Source organism: Barbatula barbatula, assembly GCF_947034865.1.
Source record: "Barbatula barbatula genome assembly, chromosome: 20".
In the NCBI taxonomy this organism is placed as follows: Eukaryota; Metazoa; Chordata; class Actinopteri; order Cypriniformes; family Nemacheilidae; genus Barbatula; species Barbatula barbatula.
In genome coordinates, this window is record NC_136783.1 from 2,554,260 (window position 1) to 2,567,607 (window position 13,348).

The 13,348-nt window shown below is 36.4% G+C and overlaps 2 protein-coding genes across 2 annotated transcripts; one reads left to right on the forward strand and one right to left on the reverse strand.

The window, feature by feature from the left end:
* The first annotated feature begins 931 nt into the window (after positions 1-931).
* Positions 932-4,795, forward strand: LOC306909239 (single-strand selective monofunctional uracil DNA glycosylase-like). Its single transcript, XM_079482740.1, has 3 exons — positions 932-984; positions 2,164-2,470; positions 2,706-4,795. The coding sequence occupies exons 1-3, from the start codon at positions 959-961 to the stop codon at positions 3,231-3,233; spliced, it is 861 nt and encodes a 286-aa protein (XP_079338866.1). The 5' UTR covers positions 932-958; the 3' UTR covers positions 3,234-4,795.
* Positions 4,796-9,446: 4,651 nt separating this feature from the next.
* Positions 9,447-10,492, reverse strand: hoxc6b (homeobox C6b; the record flags this gene model as incomplete). Its single annotated transcript, XM_079483744.1, has 2 exons — positions 9,447-9,751; positions 10,117-10,492. The coding sequence occupies 2 exons, from the start codon at positions 10,490-10,492 to the stop codon at positions 9,447-9,449; spliced, it is 681 nt and encodes a 226-aa protein (XP_079339870.1).
* Positions 10,493-13,348: the final 2,856 nt, after the last annotated feature.

The window sequence follows — 13,348 nt, forward strand, 5'->3', positions numbered from 1 at the left end:
AAATACATGTGAAACACGTGCATGCTAATATGAAATCCATACCAATACATCTTGTGTTATTAATGCATGCATATAGACTTGTGAATAACTTGCTTATGCATTTACACTTCATTAACACACACGGTACACAGACACTAGCGTATACATATACACTCAATACATACATGCATATACTGTACATTAACACTCATATAAACACGATCCATGCATGTTTAGGCTACACCTTTAAATCACTCACACAAACACACAAACTCAATGTATGCAGCGTCTCTTATAAAACATCAGCACACATATACTTATCAAGAACACGTCTTTTGTTTGTATAAATCTGTGTGATTATATACGCTTTATGAATTTCAATTATAAAACTGATCCGTGTATATTACAAACTAGGGTAAAATATGCACTTCAATTATATTGTGTAATTTATTGCATTATATATATTTGTTTCATAATAGGAGGAATTTTATAATCGTTAATACATCTGTATAAAATGCAGTTTATCAAAGGGTAACTATACATTCTTCATTTTTATTTGCTTTTACTTTTGTGCTCTATGTTCATTGACTCTTTTACTACTTTTACACTTTAAGAACAAAATTGTATACAATATAATTGTTCTTCAAATACACCAGACTGATGCATTAAACTTTAAAATGTACATACCTAAATCAGTCAGATGGTGTTGTAATTTTATTGCAATGATTTGTGTGATGTTTTGAAAACGCTTAAGAGATATTCTCTATAATATTGCTTTAAATGTATGTATTTGTACGTTCAGGACATGTTTCTATGTGTTGTGCAATGTTTGTTATGAAGTTTAGCAAATGAATAGGAACGTTAGACACCACAGGAACTACAGATCCCAGAATGCCTCGCGACGTAACGAGAAACTACAGATAACAGAATGCCACGCGATCTATTCGTTCTTTTGTTGCCGGAAAACAGATCTCTAAGAATGGAAGCCCGTCCTGATCGTGAGAGGTAAAAGACAAATCCTTTAACCTGAATAAGGAGACGTGTGTTTATTAGGGTTTACACCAATGCACTGTGATATTCGCTCTAATGAAACCATTTTATTTAGCAATTATCTGAGTGAGCTAGTCAGCTAAAGCAATGTAGAAGACTGAGCCAGGACACAAACCGTGTAACGTTAATGACAGGCTACTCGTGCAGTTCGCACGCGCATTAGGCAGAAATTCAGTAGCGGTGACTTGTTTACACCGGATATACAGTCGCGTAAAAATATATATATTCTATATTCATTCTACATTCTTTATTTCTATATCATTTAATCAGCATTAACTTTCTAGATGTATTGTGGCCCTTAAAGTCCAGTGTTTGTTTTCAGTTTTTTTCAAGTTTCTATAGTTTCCATTTTCCATAAATGTAAACTGAAACAATATTTTGATTTGAGATTTGGTCAAAACAAAAATGAATTGAACTCAACGAAACAATGAATGAAATGAAAATTAAACAGGAATGGTCATTTGACCTAAACGCATAATAGTACATTTAGAAAAACTGAAAATCATTTTGACATGATCTCTATTTGTTCTGTTGCTGCAGTAAATGGGTGTGTGTTTGTTTATAATTCACAAAAAAGAACTTGTGTGTCACTGTCAACGTCAGATATTACAGTAACGATACATAAACTGGTAAGTAGCCCAAAGACTGCAGAACCAACCTGGCTTCTCGTATACCTGCCCCCAACATTTTTTCCTTACTAGGCAACAATATATCGTTTTAATACTACTAATGATGATGAGAATAACAATTATTGTGTATGTTTTGTGAAAGTCGATTAAATTAAGAGGTTTTTGGAGCTTTGGTGTGCCGACCTTGTAAAAACTTTTTAGCATTTATAGACACTTATGACAAAACGTAACTAACAGTTTTCAATACATTGAGTTTGCATGTTCTACCTGTGTCAGCGTGGGTTTATTCTGGATTATCCGGTTTCCTCCCACAGCCCAAAGCCATGCATGTTAGGTTCATTAAAGAATCTTAATGTCTCTACAACTTGTGTGGATAACAGTTGATTTGTATCCCTGTAATATAGTAAACAAGAAAGCACAACATAGTTGGTGACTTATTCACACATATTGTTGGCTGGACTTTGCATTGAATAATGAGTCAATTATGAAATGTCTCCTTTTATAGGTTGGAACAGGGAGATATACCTCAGACAGAGGAGTCACAGGGAACAGATCCTCCAGGTCTGCCTGGACCTTCTACTGACAGCTGTATTAGTAGCTCAACAACGGCTTCTAGGTTCCTGCAGGTTGAACTTGAATTGAACGCAAGATTACGGATGATGTCCTTTGGAAAACCTGTGCGGTACACATACAACCCGCTTGAGTATGCCTGGGACACACATCAGTGTTATGTGGACACTTACTGTCGAGGAGGGCAGAGTATTCTCTTCTTGGGCATGAACCCAGGGCCTTTTGGCATGGCACAAACAGGGGTCAGAAAAGTTTCCTGTTTCATTTTAAATATTTATTGTTGTTGTAAATGGCAGATAATACTTGATGCTGCGTTTATATAAAATTACATATAAAATACACGTAAACATAAATACTGTATATAAAAGCCAGCCAATGACTTTTCCTAATGTTTCCTGATTGTTTTGTTGTGATGTGATGCATTTTTTGGATGCTGGTGAAGACAATTTAAAGGCTAATAAAATCTTTATTTACCAGGTTCCATTTGGTGAGGTAAAAGCAGTTCGTAATTGGTTGAAGATCACTGGAAGTGTTGGACGGCCAGCAGATGAGCATCCCAAACGACGAATCACAGGCCTTGACTGTACTCAGAGTGAAGTGAGTGGAGCCCGTTTTTGGGGATTTTTCCAAGAGCTTTGCGGTGAGCCACACAACTTTTTCCGCCACTGTTTTGTGCACAACTTGTGCCCTCTCATCTTCATGAATGATTCAGGCAAGAACCTTACACCACCCGAACTGCCCGCTGTGCAACGTGACGCTCTTTTGTCCTGTTGTGATGATGCTCTTTGTCAGGTTGTCACTGCGTTGGGTGTATCCTTGGTTATTGGAGTGGGCAAAGTTTCCGAACAGCGAGCTCGGCGGGCTCTGGCAGAAGCTGGTATCAAGGTGCGAGTGGAGGGTATTATGCATCCATCCCCAAGAAATCCATTGGCAAATAAGGGTTGGGGGAACATAGTCAGAGCTAGACTGGAGGAACTAGGACTTTTGAGTTTGCTCACCAGATGACAATTCTTACATTCTTATCACCCAGCAGTGCTTTGGAACTCTACAATATCCATTGTTAGGATGCTATGTACAGTACTCTATTCAACGAGACACTGATTGTTCTTTTGTATTTTTACATGTGTCTTTGTTGGCCATTATGAATGTGCATATTATGTTATGCATTTGTTGATGCTTTTTCTATTTTGCCATTATTCAAATATGTACTGTATGTGTTCCTGACAGCTCACAAATTGGGTTTAGAAATCTACACACATAATTTCCAATGTACATTTATGCATTTGGCAGACGCTTTTATCCAAAGCGACTTACATTATCCTATACACTTTTGTTTCTGAGTACGTGCAATCACCTTGGATTGAACCCATGACCTTGGCGCTGTTAACACCATGCTCTTACCACTGAGCTACAGGAAATCTGTGTGTTATAATCGGGTCTCTGGCGCATTTGCAAACTCAGAAAGCATACAAAATTACATCTCAGTAACCTTGTTTTGGTGAGCCTATATCTGCAAAAACAAGCCGATGAGATTTCGCTCCCTTTCTGACGTAGGTAAGGGTTCTTATTATAATACTACCGCCCCTTAATCGGAAACAATGTGTGTTAGTTCCGACACCATGGCAAAAGTTTGAGCAAAGCATGCTAGCTGTTCTGTTTAGAGTCCCAGCCTCAGAGGAGACAAGAGAGCACGGATTTATTTTATTTTCCATGGAGATCCTCCAGACTGAACGATGAAAAGCTGAAAATAAAAACATTGTGGGTACCGGTGTTTCTTATGTAAGATCTCAGGTACCTGTCTCAACTTGTTGTTAAGGTCTCAACAGTTTTAAAAGGCATGACACCAGCCGATGAACAAGGGTGTTGTTTAGCAAAATGATTGGTCATTTTCCAAGAAAACAAGAATTATTATTATTATCAGTTAGTTTTGTCAATTTTTGAAATCCAACAATACCATCTTTTCTGTATATTTCATAAATGTCTTATTCTTATCATTTTTCCTTGTGCGGTAGAAATATATTTGAATTGAACAGCATGAAATTTGAATTGAACTGAAAAACCAGTATTGCTGAGATTCACTGTAATTTGCTTTGTATAAGTGTCTGGCAAATACATTAATTTAACTCCTATAGTGCAAATAATTTATTTGTCATATAGACTCATGAACATGACAAAAAGTCGATGGAAGACCCAAATGTTGAATGGACTAATGTCAATAAATTCTACCTCTTGTTTGGTACCTTCAGTAATATAATACATTTTGTCGACAAAAATAATTTCAAAGATTACATTAAAAAAAACATACCAGAGAAGAGTTTTAAGATGATGGGAGACACCAGTCTGTAATCCAGTGCAGCAAAAATCATAAGTCTAGTTGCTTAGAAGAGTAACAGCACACCTATCCTATAGGCCTACACACTATGACTAATGGCATCATTTATGCATATGCAGTGCAGGATCTTAAAAGGCATCTGCATTATTAGGTGTCTTCACAAACGCCACCAATAATACTATTCAGTGATTTACTGTTGCGTAATACGATTGTGTAATAAACACTTCTACCACAGATATGATATCCATCTGTGGTCTTGATGTAGCGACCTCAAGATGACCCCATTGCTGGACAAACGAGCATGTGCATTAGCTCCTGTTGGATAGCGGATCCTTGTCGGAGCCATCAATACAATGACTAATGAGAACTTTGGGTTATTAAGAGACAATTGGAGCGCAGGGGGGGAATCATTGACAAATGAATTTGAGTGGAGAGATGCAAATAGCTGGATGGCAGAACAGAGGTATCATTCCTGATTATTCTCCATGCGGGGCTGCGGCTGAGAATTCAGGTGGAGAGAACGATAACAGGACATATATGAAAAAAGACAGAGGAGAAAAGATTGCTAACAACACAGAATTGTATTTTACAGTTCGAGTTTATCCCTTATAGATACATTTTAGCAAACCCCTCACCCCAAAGCCTAATTATTTAAATTAAGCAGAAATTCTATTCAGCAGAAATGATAGCAACCCATTCCGAGGAATTAGAGCCTTATGGAGACTTGGAAGTTAACTCCAAGCAACCACACGCCAACATCTAAGAACATGTTAGAAACAGTATAGCAGCATCCTAGCATCCACCTGAAGGACGACACCTTTGTGGAAACAAGTTGTGTTAACAATACATTTTTTAACCAAAATCATTTAGCAAAAGAACGCAATAAACTAAGGTGCATTATAATCGAGGAGCAGTGGATGTGGAGAACTGGAATGCCGGTAGAAATGTCTGGTAGGTGGCTGCCTTTATACACACACGAAATGATCAAGCTCCTCCTCAACAGTCTTTAAGAAATTCATTAGTGTCCAATATCATTATTTAAAACCTTTGTTACAGATAAGAATGCTCATGCAAGTGTCAGAATGTGCAGTAATTCAGCCTGATACATCCAGAGGGCTATATTCATTTATGGTCCAGTCTTATCCATTTAAGACTCAGTGTGCAGGACAGTGCGACCCGCCTTTTTGTTTCTCTGCTTTTATTGGTGGGTTATTGTTATTTAAGTTAATGTCTCTTCAAGTTGTAGGTTGCCTTTGTTTTCATTACACACCATAGTGTAGAACGGAGTGGTGGACAGCGACGCCATGCTGCAAATGACTTACCACTGTAACATGATTTTAAGACACATTTAGATCACTTATAATTTAGATAACACATTTAGATCATTTTTTAACAAACCACAGACAATTGTTATCAGTTAGTTCTGTCAATATATGACAATATCCAATAATAACATATTTTCTGTAGCGTATATATAAATGTCTTATTCTTGTCTTATTTTCCGTGTGCTGTAGAAATAGATTTGAATTGAGCTGAATTGAATGAATTAAAAACTCCCGCCAGGTCTAGACACAGGGTCTATGCTTTTTTGAACATAAATACAACAGAAAGATCCCCCTGACCGGCCGCATTACTAATGCTAGATGGCACGTTTTGTTTGCTTTATTTTAAATCGGATTACATTTTAACATGTACGGTTCCCTTCTTGTGCCTCCAGCTAATGCCGTGACGTAAGCGTGACGTCTGCCGTAAAGGGGTCTATGATGATAACTTCTCTCAGCAGCCTTGTGCTCACTTGCTGTTTTGTACTGGTTGTGATTGTTTGAAAACTGAAGTGTGTGACTAGACCTTTGGGCCCGCTGCTAGAGTTGTAGCTAAAATCTGCAGGACAGTGGCACTCCAGGACCGACGTTGCCTACTCTATGAACATTGACTTATTCAGTATAAAATCGGCTTTGAAAGAATCACTAAATGTATTTTATTCAAAATATAATTAATTTTTCAAGAAGAAATAGAAAGTGTCTTTATGGTTGAATAAGCACATATATCTAAAGCAGGCATAATCCATTAAATAATTTTGATTGAAACATTTATAAAATATTAGACTGTTTTGTAACTGAAATATTCCTCATAGCAATGAGACCATAGCAATGATTTTCGCAACAATGGTAAAGTGACCAACATTGGAGATTTTTGTCGGACAGCGGCAATATCCTTTAGCCTATTAAGTATAAATATATCGTCGTTATGAACTGCGCCCTTAAATATATGAAATAAGCACCTTTTTTAATAATGATAGTACGACATATGACCTTATCTTATCTATCAATATAACAACTCCTCCATGGAAAGTAAACAGTCAAAATGACCATTCTGGCTCAAACGCCCCACATGGGAAATAACCAAATAGGATATGTGCTTTTTGAGATTTAAGACAACTTAAGAAAGCTCAGAAATCCTTAATTTAAGATGACATTTGTGACAACTTTTGCTTTGGGAATTTTGATTCTTAAATTTGACCTAAGATAAATCATGAGAAGAAAATGTAAGAACTGTTAAAAACGTTAATGCAAAACATCCAGAATCTTTAAGAATAGAGTATCACGCTGTGAATGAATTCATGAAACCATCCACTGTAAAAAAAAGCTGCAAGTAAAAAAGTATCATGTACAGGTTCTGTTCTGCACATTATGCATTCATTTTAAGGAGGCACTGTGTGCACAACACAGAAACATGTCCTGAACGGACAAATACATACATTTAAAGCAATATCATAGAGAATATCACTTAAGCGTATTCAAAACCATCGCACAAATCATTGCGAACACAAGCTGATATATGAATCTTCTCCCCAGTAATATATATACATTTTAAAGTTAAATGCATCAGTGTATTTTGGAAACAAATATCTTATTTTTATCTTCAATTTTGTTCTAAAAGAGTAATCGTAGTAAAAAAGTCATTGTTTAAGCGCAAATGAGCACAAAGTGAAAGCAAATGAAAATGAAGAAAAGAGGTTATCCTTTGTTAAACTGCCTTTAATACAGATTTATTAAATTATAAAATCCCTCCTATGAAACAAAAATATATAATGCAACAAATAAACAAAATATAATTTAAGTGCATCTTTTTCTTAACATATGAGTGGCAATTCTTTATATATTGTATGTATTATTTGAACTAATTTACCACTCTTTTTTCCAAATCTATATTTAATGATTTAATGTATTGATTGTTCTTATATTTTAGTGGAAACTATATTTTCTTTAAGAGTATTGATGTCAATATTTGCACCCTGAAATGGAAGTGTTGGTACTGTAACATAAAGGTTAGACCCCCTACTCACTTTAAACGATGCTTTGCCAACTGCCACTATCGCAAGAGCCGTATGAAAACATACGAAGCATCTGCTCTCGCACTAGTTTGACACGGATCGGTCTGGGATACGTATCTTACATACACCGCGTGTATACAGCATAAATAAAATAGGGCCTCGATGGCTAAAAGGTAATTTATGGTAACATTTAAATAATTCGATAATAATCGCACGTCGAGGGCATTATGCGGTGATTGAATTGTTTAAGAGATTTGCCTGAATCTATAAAGAGTCTAGACCGTTTTACACACATAAATTCAATCTTACATTGTATATAACGTAGCCAAAAGAACAGAGTTTTTGTATATTTGAATGTTGTCGAAATTATTCAATTACTAGGATACATACAGTTTTACGAGAAACTGGTTGTCTTGTCATTACATTTACGTCATAATTTCCCAAAAGGACTTTAAAATGACTAAAATGAAAGAAGTCGAGGAAATGGAAGGATCAACAGAGTTAATGTGAAGCTATTCCGCTTAAAAGTGTTTTGTAATTCCTTTAATAGTTTTTAAACACAATGAAATAAACAATGTGAAGTAATTGTCATTTTAATGAGGTATCTTCAATTATTATGATTATTATATCACAACGAATACACAATGCTACACTTTGTAAACAAACGTTCGTGTTGGCCTTTATTTTAAGTTATAGTATTATTAATATACCGAATATTAATGAACATTATTTACCATATATACGGTTTAGAGTTTCTCTTTTTAGGTTTATTACTAATAATGCTGAACTTACTGTTATTACTATTTTAAGAACATGCAACATGTATAACTTGGACAAAACAAAGTGTTTCCAAACGATTGTTCATCTTACGCCTGCACCGAAGCATCATTTGTGAAGAACGCCATTTAAATATTATTTTTGAATTTTCTGCAAATATGTTTCAGTTACAGCAGCAACATACAAAACAAGTAGAATTTGTGAGACGTAATAATGGACAGGAAAGCAGTATTGGCGTATGTTTTCGTTCTTTATTCCAATTTCCTATTTTATTCTATTTATTGCAACACTTTTTCCATGTCGCTCGTAACATTACACCTGTTAAAATAGGATGTTGGAGTACTAAGCATAAACAACAATACCATATATTTACAAAACATTTGTAATGTATATTATTTACAAGTAATGATAACAACTACAAATAAACGACAATGAAAAATAGCAATACACGTATAGATTCCAATAAGCCACATCAAGTTTTTAACTCAGATGTGGTATAATATTTCGAATTTTATATTATATATTGATATCACAAATAATGAATGTCTATAATCACAGTAGCTACCGTTATTGCAGTTTCTATCTTATCTCTAGAATAAAGAAACATGTTTTTTTCGATATGTGTAATTTTGGGAATTGCGGTTTAATGCATTTTAGTGGGGTTTAGCTCTCAGTGCTATTTGGCAGGTTACAAGTTCGATAGGTAGGCTAGTTGCAGTGTAGTAAAATATAGTTTCAGATGTTGATGCTCCAAACCCTTTATATAGGGTGCAAATCATCCGTTTTTCTCATTTTCTTTGGTGTTTTCCTCTTCTTCTACTTTGTCCGTTTCCTGGCCAGCGCCTGCTGGACAACTTTCATTGAGGGTGGATGTAACATTGCTCTCCTTCTTCCACTTCATGCGTCGGTTCTGAAACCAAATTTTGATTTGGCGTTCTGTGAGACAAAGCGCATTGGAAATTTCGATTCGTCTGCGCCTTGTTAAATAACGATTATAATGGAACTCCTTTTCGAGTTCAAGAGTTTGGTATCGCGAATAGATCTGGCGACCTCGCCGTCTGTCAGACCCATAGCCAACTCCTGTTAGAAAAAAACATATAGGCTATATTATTAAGATTACATTAGAAAAAAGCTCATAAACGATTTAGGTAAATCCAAAACTTCATATATTACAACCATGTTGAAATCAAGTTGACCTATCCAGTAAAACAAACAGTTTTACAGACATGTTTTATGTTATATTATTAATATTAAACAAATACATCTCCCTTTTAACGACGGGTGTTATATTTTCCCCTATCATTGAATATATATTGGTTGATGATAAAAACCATGATCCTTTGCCTTCCAAGATAAAGAGCTTTTAATGGAGTTTCGCTTATGGTGTATGGAGTGATAAAACATGGAATAAAAAAATCACACACGTCTCTATTCTTCATACTCACCACTATGCGAATTCATTCGCTGCATCCACGGATATATTTGAATGGCTCCTTTTGTTTCTGGCGACGCAGTCTTGTAATCTAAAGCGTAATCCCGTGTTTGTCCAAGGGTTTGTCTGCAACTAGGTAGTACATCCTTGTCCTGGTAGAACACATTCGATCCGAACTCGTACGGTGCTCGTCCAGATCCGAACAGAGCATTTTCATGATTTGAATAGAACGGATTGGAGTATATCCGGTTCTGGGCCACGGCGGCGCCATGGGACGAGAAATGTCGCACCGGGTCATAGTTTGTCGAGCTAAGGGCAACGTTGGGAATAACGTCCTGACCACCGCTGAAATGACATGAAAGCGATGGGTTCGTAAAATAGGAATTCATACCTTCTGTCCCCAAAACCGTGCTCGAGTGCTTTCACTCCTTCTCTGACTCTGAGAAAGCTATATTTTTTTCCTATCACTTGAACTTTTTCCTTGTCAGCCTGTCTTTAATTACAGGTGTTGTATGAATCTGTTGTTATGACTTTTCTCGGCTCTGCACAACAGCTTCGGGAACTTAAACACAAGTGCACATCCCTTTTATTCAGATATTTCATTATTGATTCTCTCTCTCTCCCTCTCCCCTCTCTCAATTATTCAATTTCAAGGCACTTTATTGGCATAATTGCCAGTTCTTACAATATTGCCAAAGCATTAAACACATTACAAAAAGCATACAATAAGTAAAAACATTTAAGTGAAAGTACAATGATGTGCAAAGTTAAAGATAAAATATAGAGTAAAATATAAAACAACGTCTATGTAAATAGACAATCTGTCACACACACATGCACACACAGTATATACAGTGTATATATATATATATATATACACACACACACACACACTTGCACACTGTATCTAAAAAAATGAATAGGCTAGATTTTAAGCAGAAACATGAGAATGGAATAACAGTATAACAGTGTGTTCATTGATTATAAGGGATTAAAGCAGTGTAGTTTGTTTCTGAGGGTGTGTAGTTTGTAGATTAAATCAACAGCAGTTGATGTGTGTCCCTTCTCCCTCCCTCCCTCCCTCTCTATCTCTCTCTCTTAAACGCACACATGCACAGGCAATCTTGAATATCATATCCATTTTAGAAAGATACAGATAGACAAATAAATAGATAACTGAATATTTATTTGAATTAATTTATCTTATTTTTTATGTTGCCTTCATTTTTGGCCTTGTCTTGTAACACAAAATTATTTATAAACTACTAAAGGTTAAAATAGACTATATTCTTCATGAAATTAAGAATATTCTTTCTCATTAGTGAATGTTCCAAGCAACAACAACGGTCTTAAACAAATCAATTCACATTATTTGCTCCAGACGCTTTAAGTAGTAAAGTGCGAGTGACAACTAGGCCCACTGCTTCTCATGGGTCTTTAAATGTAATCTTTAAATAGTAATGGTAACACAATCCTTTATTGGCATGAGGATGCCAAGTTCATTGGTCTTTTTTCAAATTATAATCAGAGATGATTCGGTTCAGAAAAGCACCATACTGTCTTTCAACATTAACAGTCGTTAACCGAGATGTTTTCTGTTACCAACGTGTATCAAAATATCTTCTGTGTGTTCTGTAGAATGAAGAAAGCCATAGTCTTGAGTTTATAACGGTCCAAGGCTAACCTGGAGAGCGGGACAAGTGGCCATATACTCTCTGCCCAAGACAGAGAGTATATGAGACAAAGTGCAAAGGTATGTACATACTGTATGCTGTCAGTAAACTCATTATATCTTTCAGAAGCAATTGTAAACGCTTTTTTAGATGGGCCTTCGTGTGTGGGACCTTTTGTAGTTTTACCTTTTACCTGCATTCTGTTTCAACCAGTAAATTTGCATTCATACATCTAATAAATACCTAATAAATATCTGCATACAGGTGTCCTAAAAATATACCTGGACCTACAGTAAGCCACATTTAAACACTAGGGGTTGGTTTGGATTAGGACATTTAAGTCTTTTTTACACACAGGCCTTACAAACAACTTTACAGTTTTAAGACCTGTACGGGATGTTTTAAAAGTGAAAGTGAAGTGACCTATTTGTCAGATATGCCACTCGGAGCAGCGGGTAGCTATCATTGCAGCACCCGGGAGCAAGTAAGGTGAGAACGTGAGCCTGGCCGTCCTCCTCAAAGAGCGCCAGGCGGAAGCGCAATCTGCGAACAGACATGGTCCACACACTGTCTATACTCTTTTGATATAATCCCTGACATGACTGGCTAACCATTTACACGGGAAACACACAAACAGAGTTTGCTGAGGCACAAAAGCTTACAAATTCCGGATGTCCTTTTATGATTTATAGAATTAAAATTTTAAAGTTTGTTATTATATATAGGAATGTATAGTCTGTTTAATAATTTAACTTAAATGTGTGCTGATAACCACTCAGCTGAGTTGTGAGTCCATGTTTTGTATGTGGGTGTGTCATCACTATGCCTCACTATGGCGATGGTGCCCTTGAGTACCCCTTGAACAGGAACATGAATGACCACAAAGGCCAAAATAATCCTTTATTCCCTAATATACTGCACTATTTAAGGGGACATCCATTTTTAGTGGTGTCCAAATTGATAGCGGAAATTATTGAGCGCACTTATTCAATACCATGATGCATCGCCACAATGAGTGTACAACAATGTTCACTTATGGCTAGTTTAAGCCTCACCCAACGGACCCTGTCTGAATGTATGATGCATATGACACATTTAGCTGGAAACACTGTAGCAGGCAGAGCCAGTTCAAGGCATGGGCAGGGGTGGGCCGAGCCCACCTAAACGTCTGCCTTGCCCACCCAATGAGAATAAAAAATAACAACAAATATTGCAGTATTTTCTATTGGCAGAAAGCAACGTCACTCTTCACTCACAGAGCGGCTTTAGTTTGTAGTAGAGATGGTGGACGCAAAACACTGTGCAAAGGAATTTGATGCCACCGCACGCTTGCTTTGAGTTTATTATAAATATCATGTAAAATGAATCGTGCAGTAACAGGTGTTTGGTGCTCTTATTTTGTGCTGTTAACAACCAGCTATTATTTGCTTGACCATAATGACTGAAAGCGCCATATTCCGAATTCCCAGTTCAGAAATAAATCTGTCTCCCTCCATCTCAAACACCCCAAATCATGCTGCAGGTGGTAGTGATACACTGTGTAAAAGAGTTTAGTTTAGGCGTGCTGCAGCA

What these genes read in the sequence shown, in the direction of transcription:
- LOC306909239 (XM_079482740.1), top strand. Translation starts at nt 959, where the DNA reads ATGGAAGCCCGTCCTGATCGTGAGAG. An exon ending in GCCCGTCCTGATCGTGAGAG is followed by an intron (nt 985 to 2,163) that starts GTAAAAGACAAA and finishes CTCCTTTTATAG; the next exon opens with GTTGGAACAGGGAGATATAC. An exon ending in TTGGCATGGCACAAACAGGG is followed by an intron (nt 2,471 to 2,705) that starts GTCAGAAAAGTT and finishes TTTATTTACCAG; the next exon opens with GTTCCATTTGGTGAGGTAAA.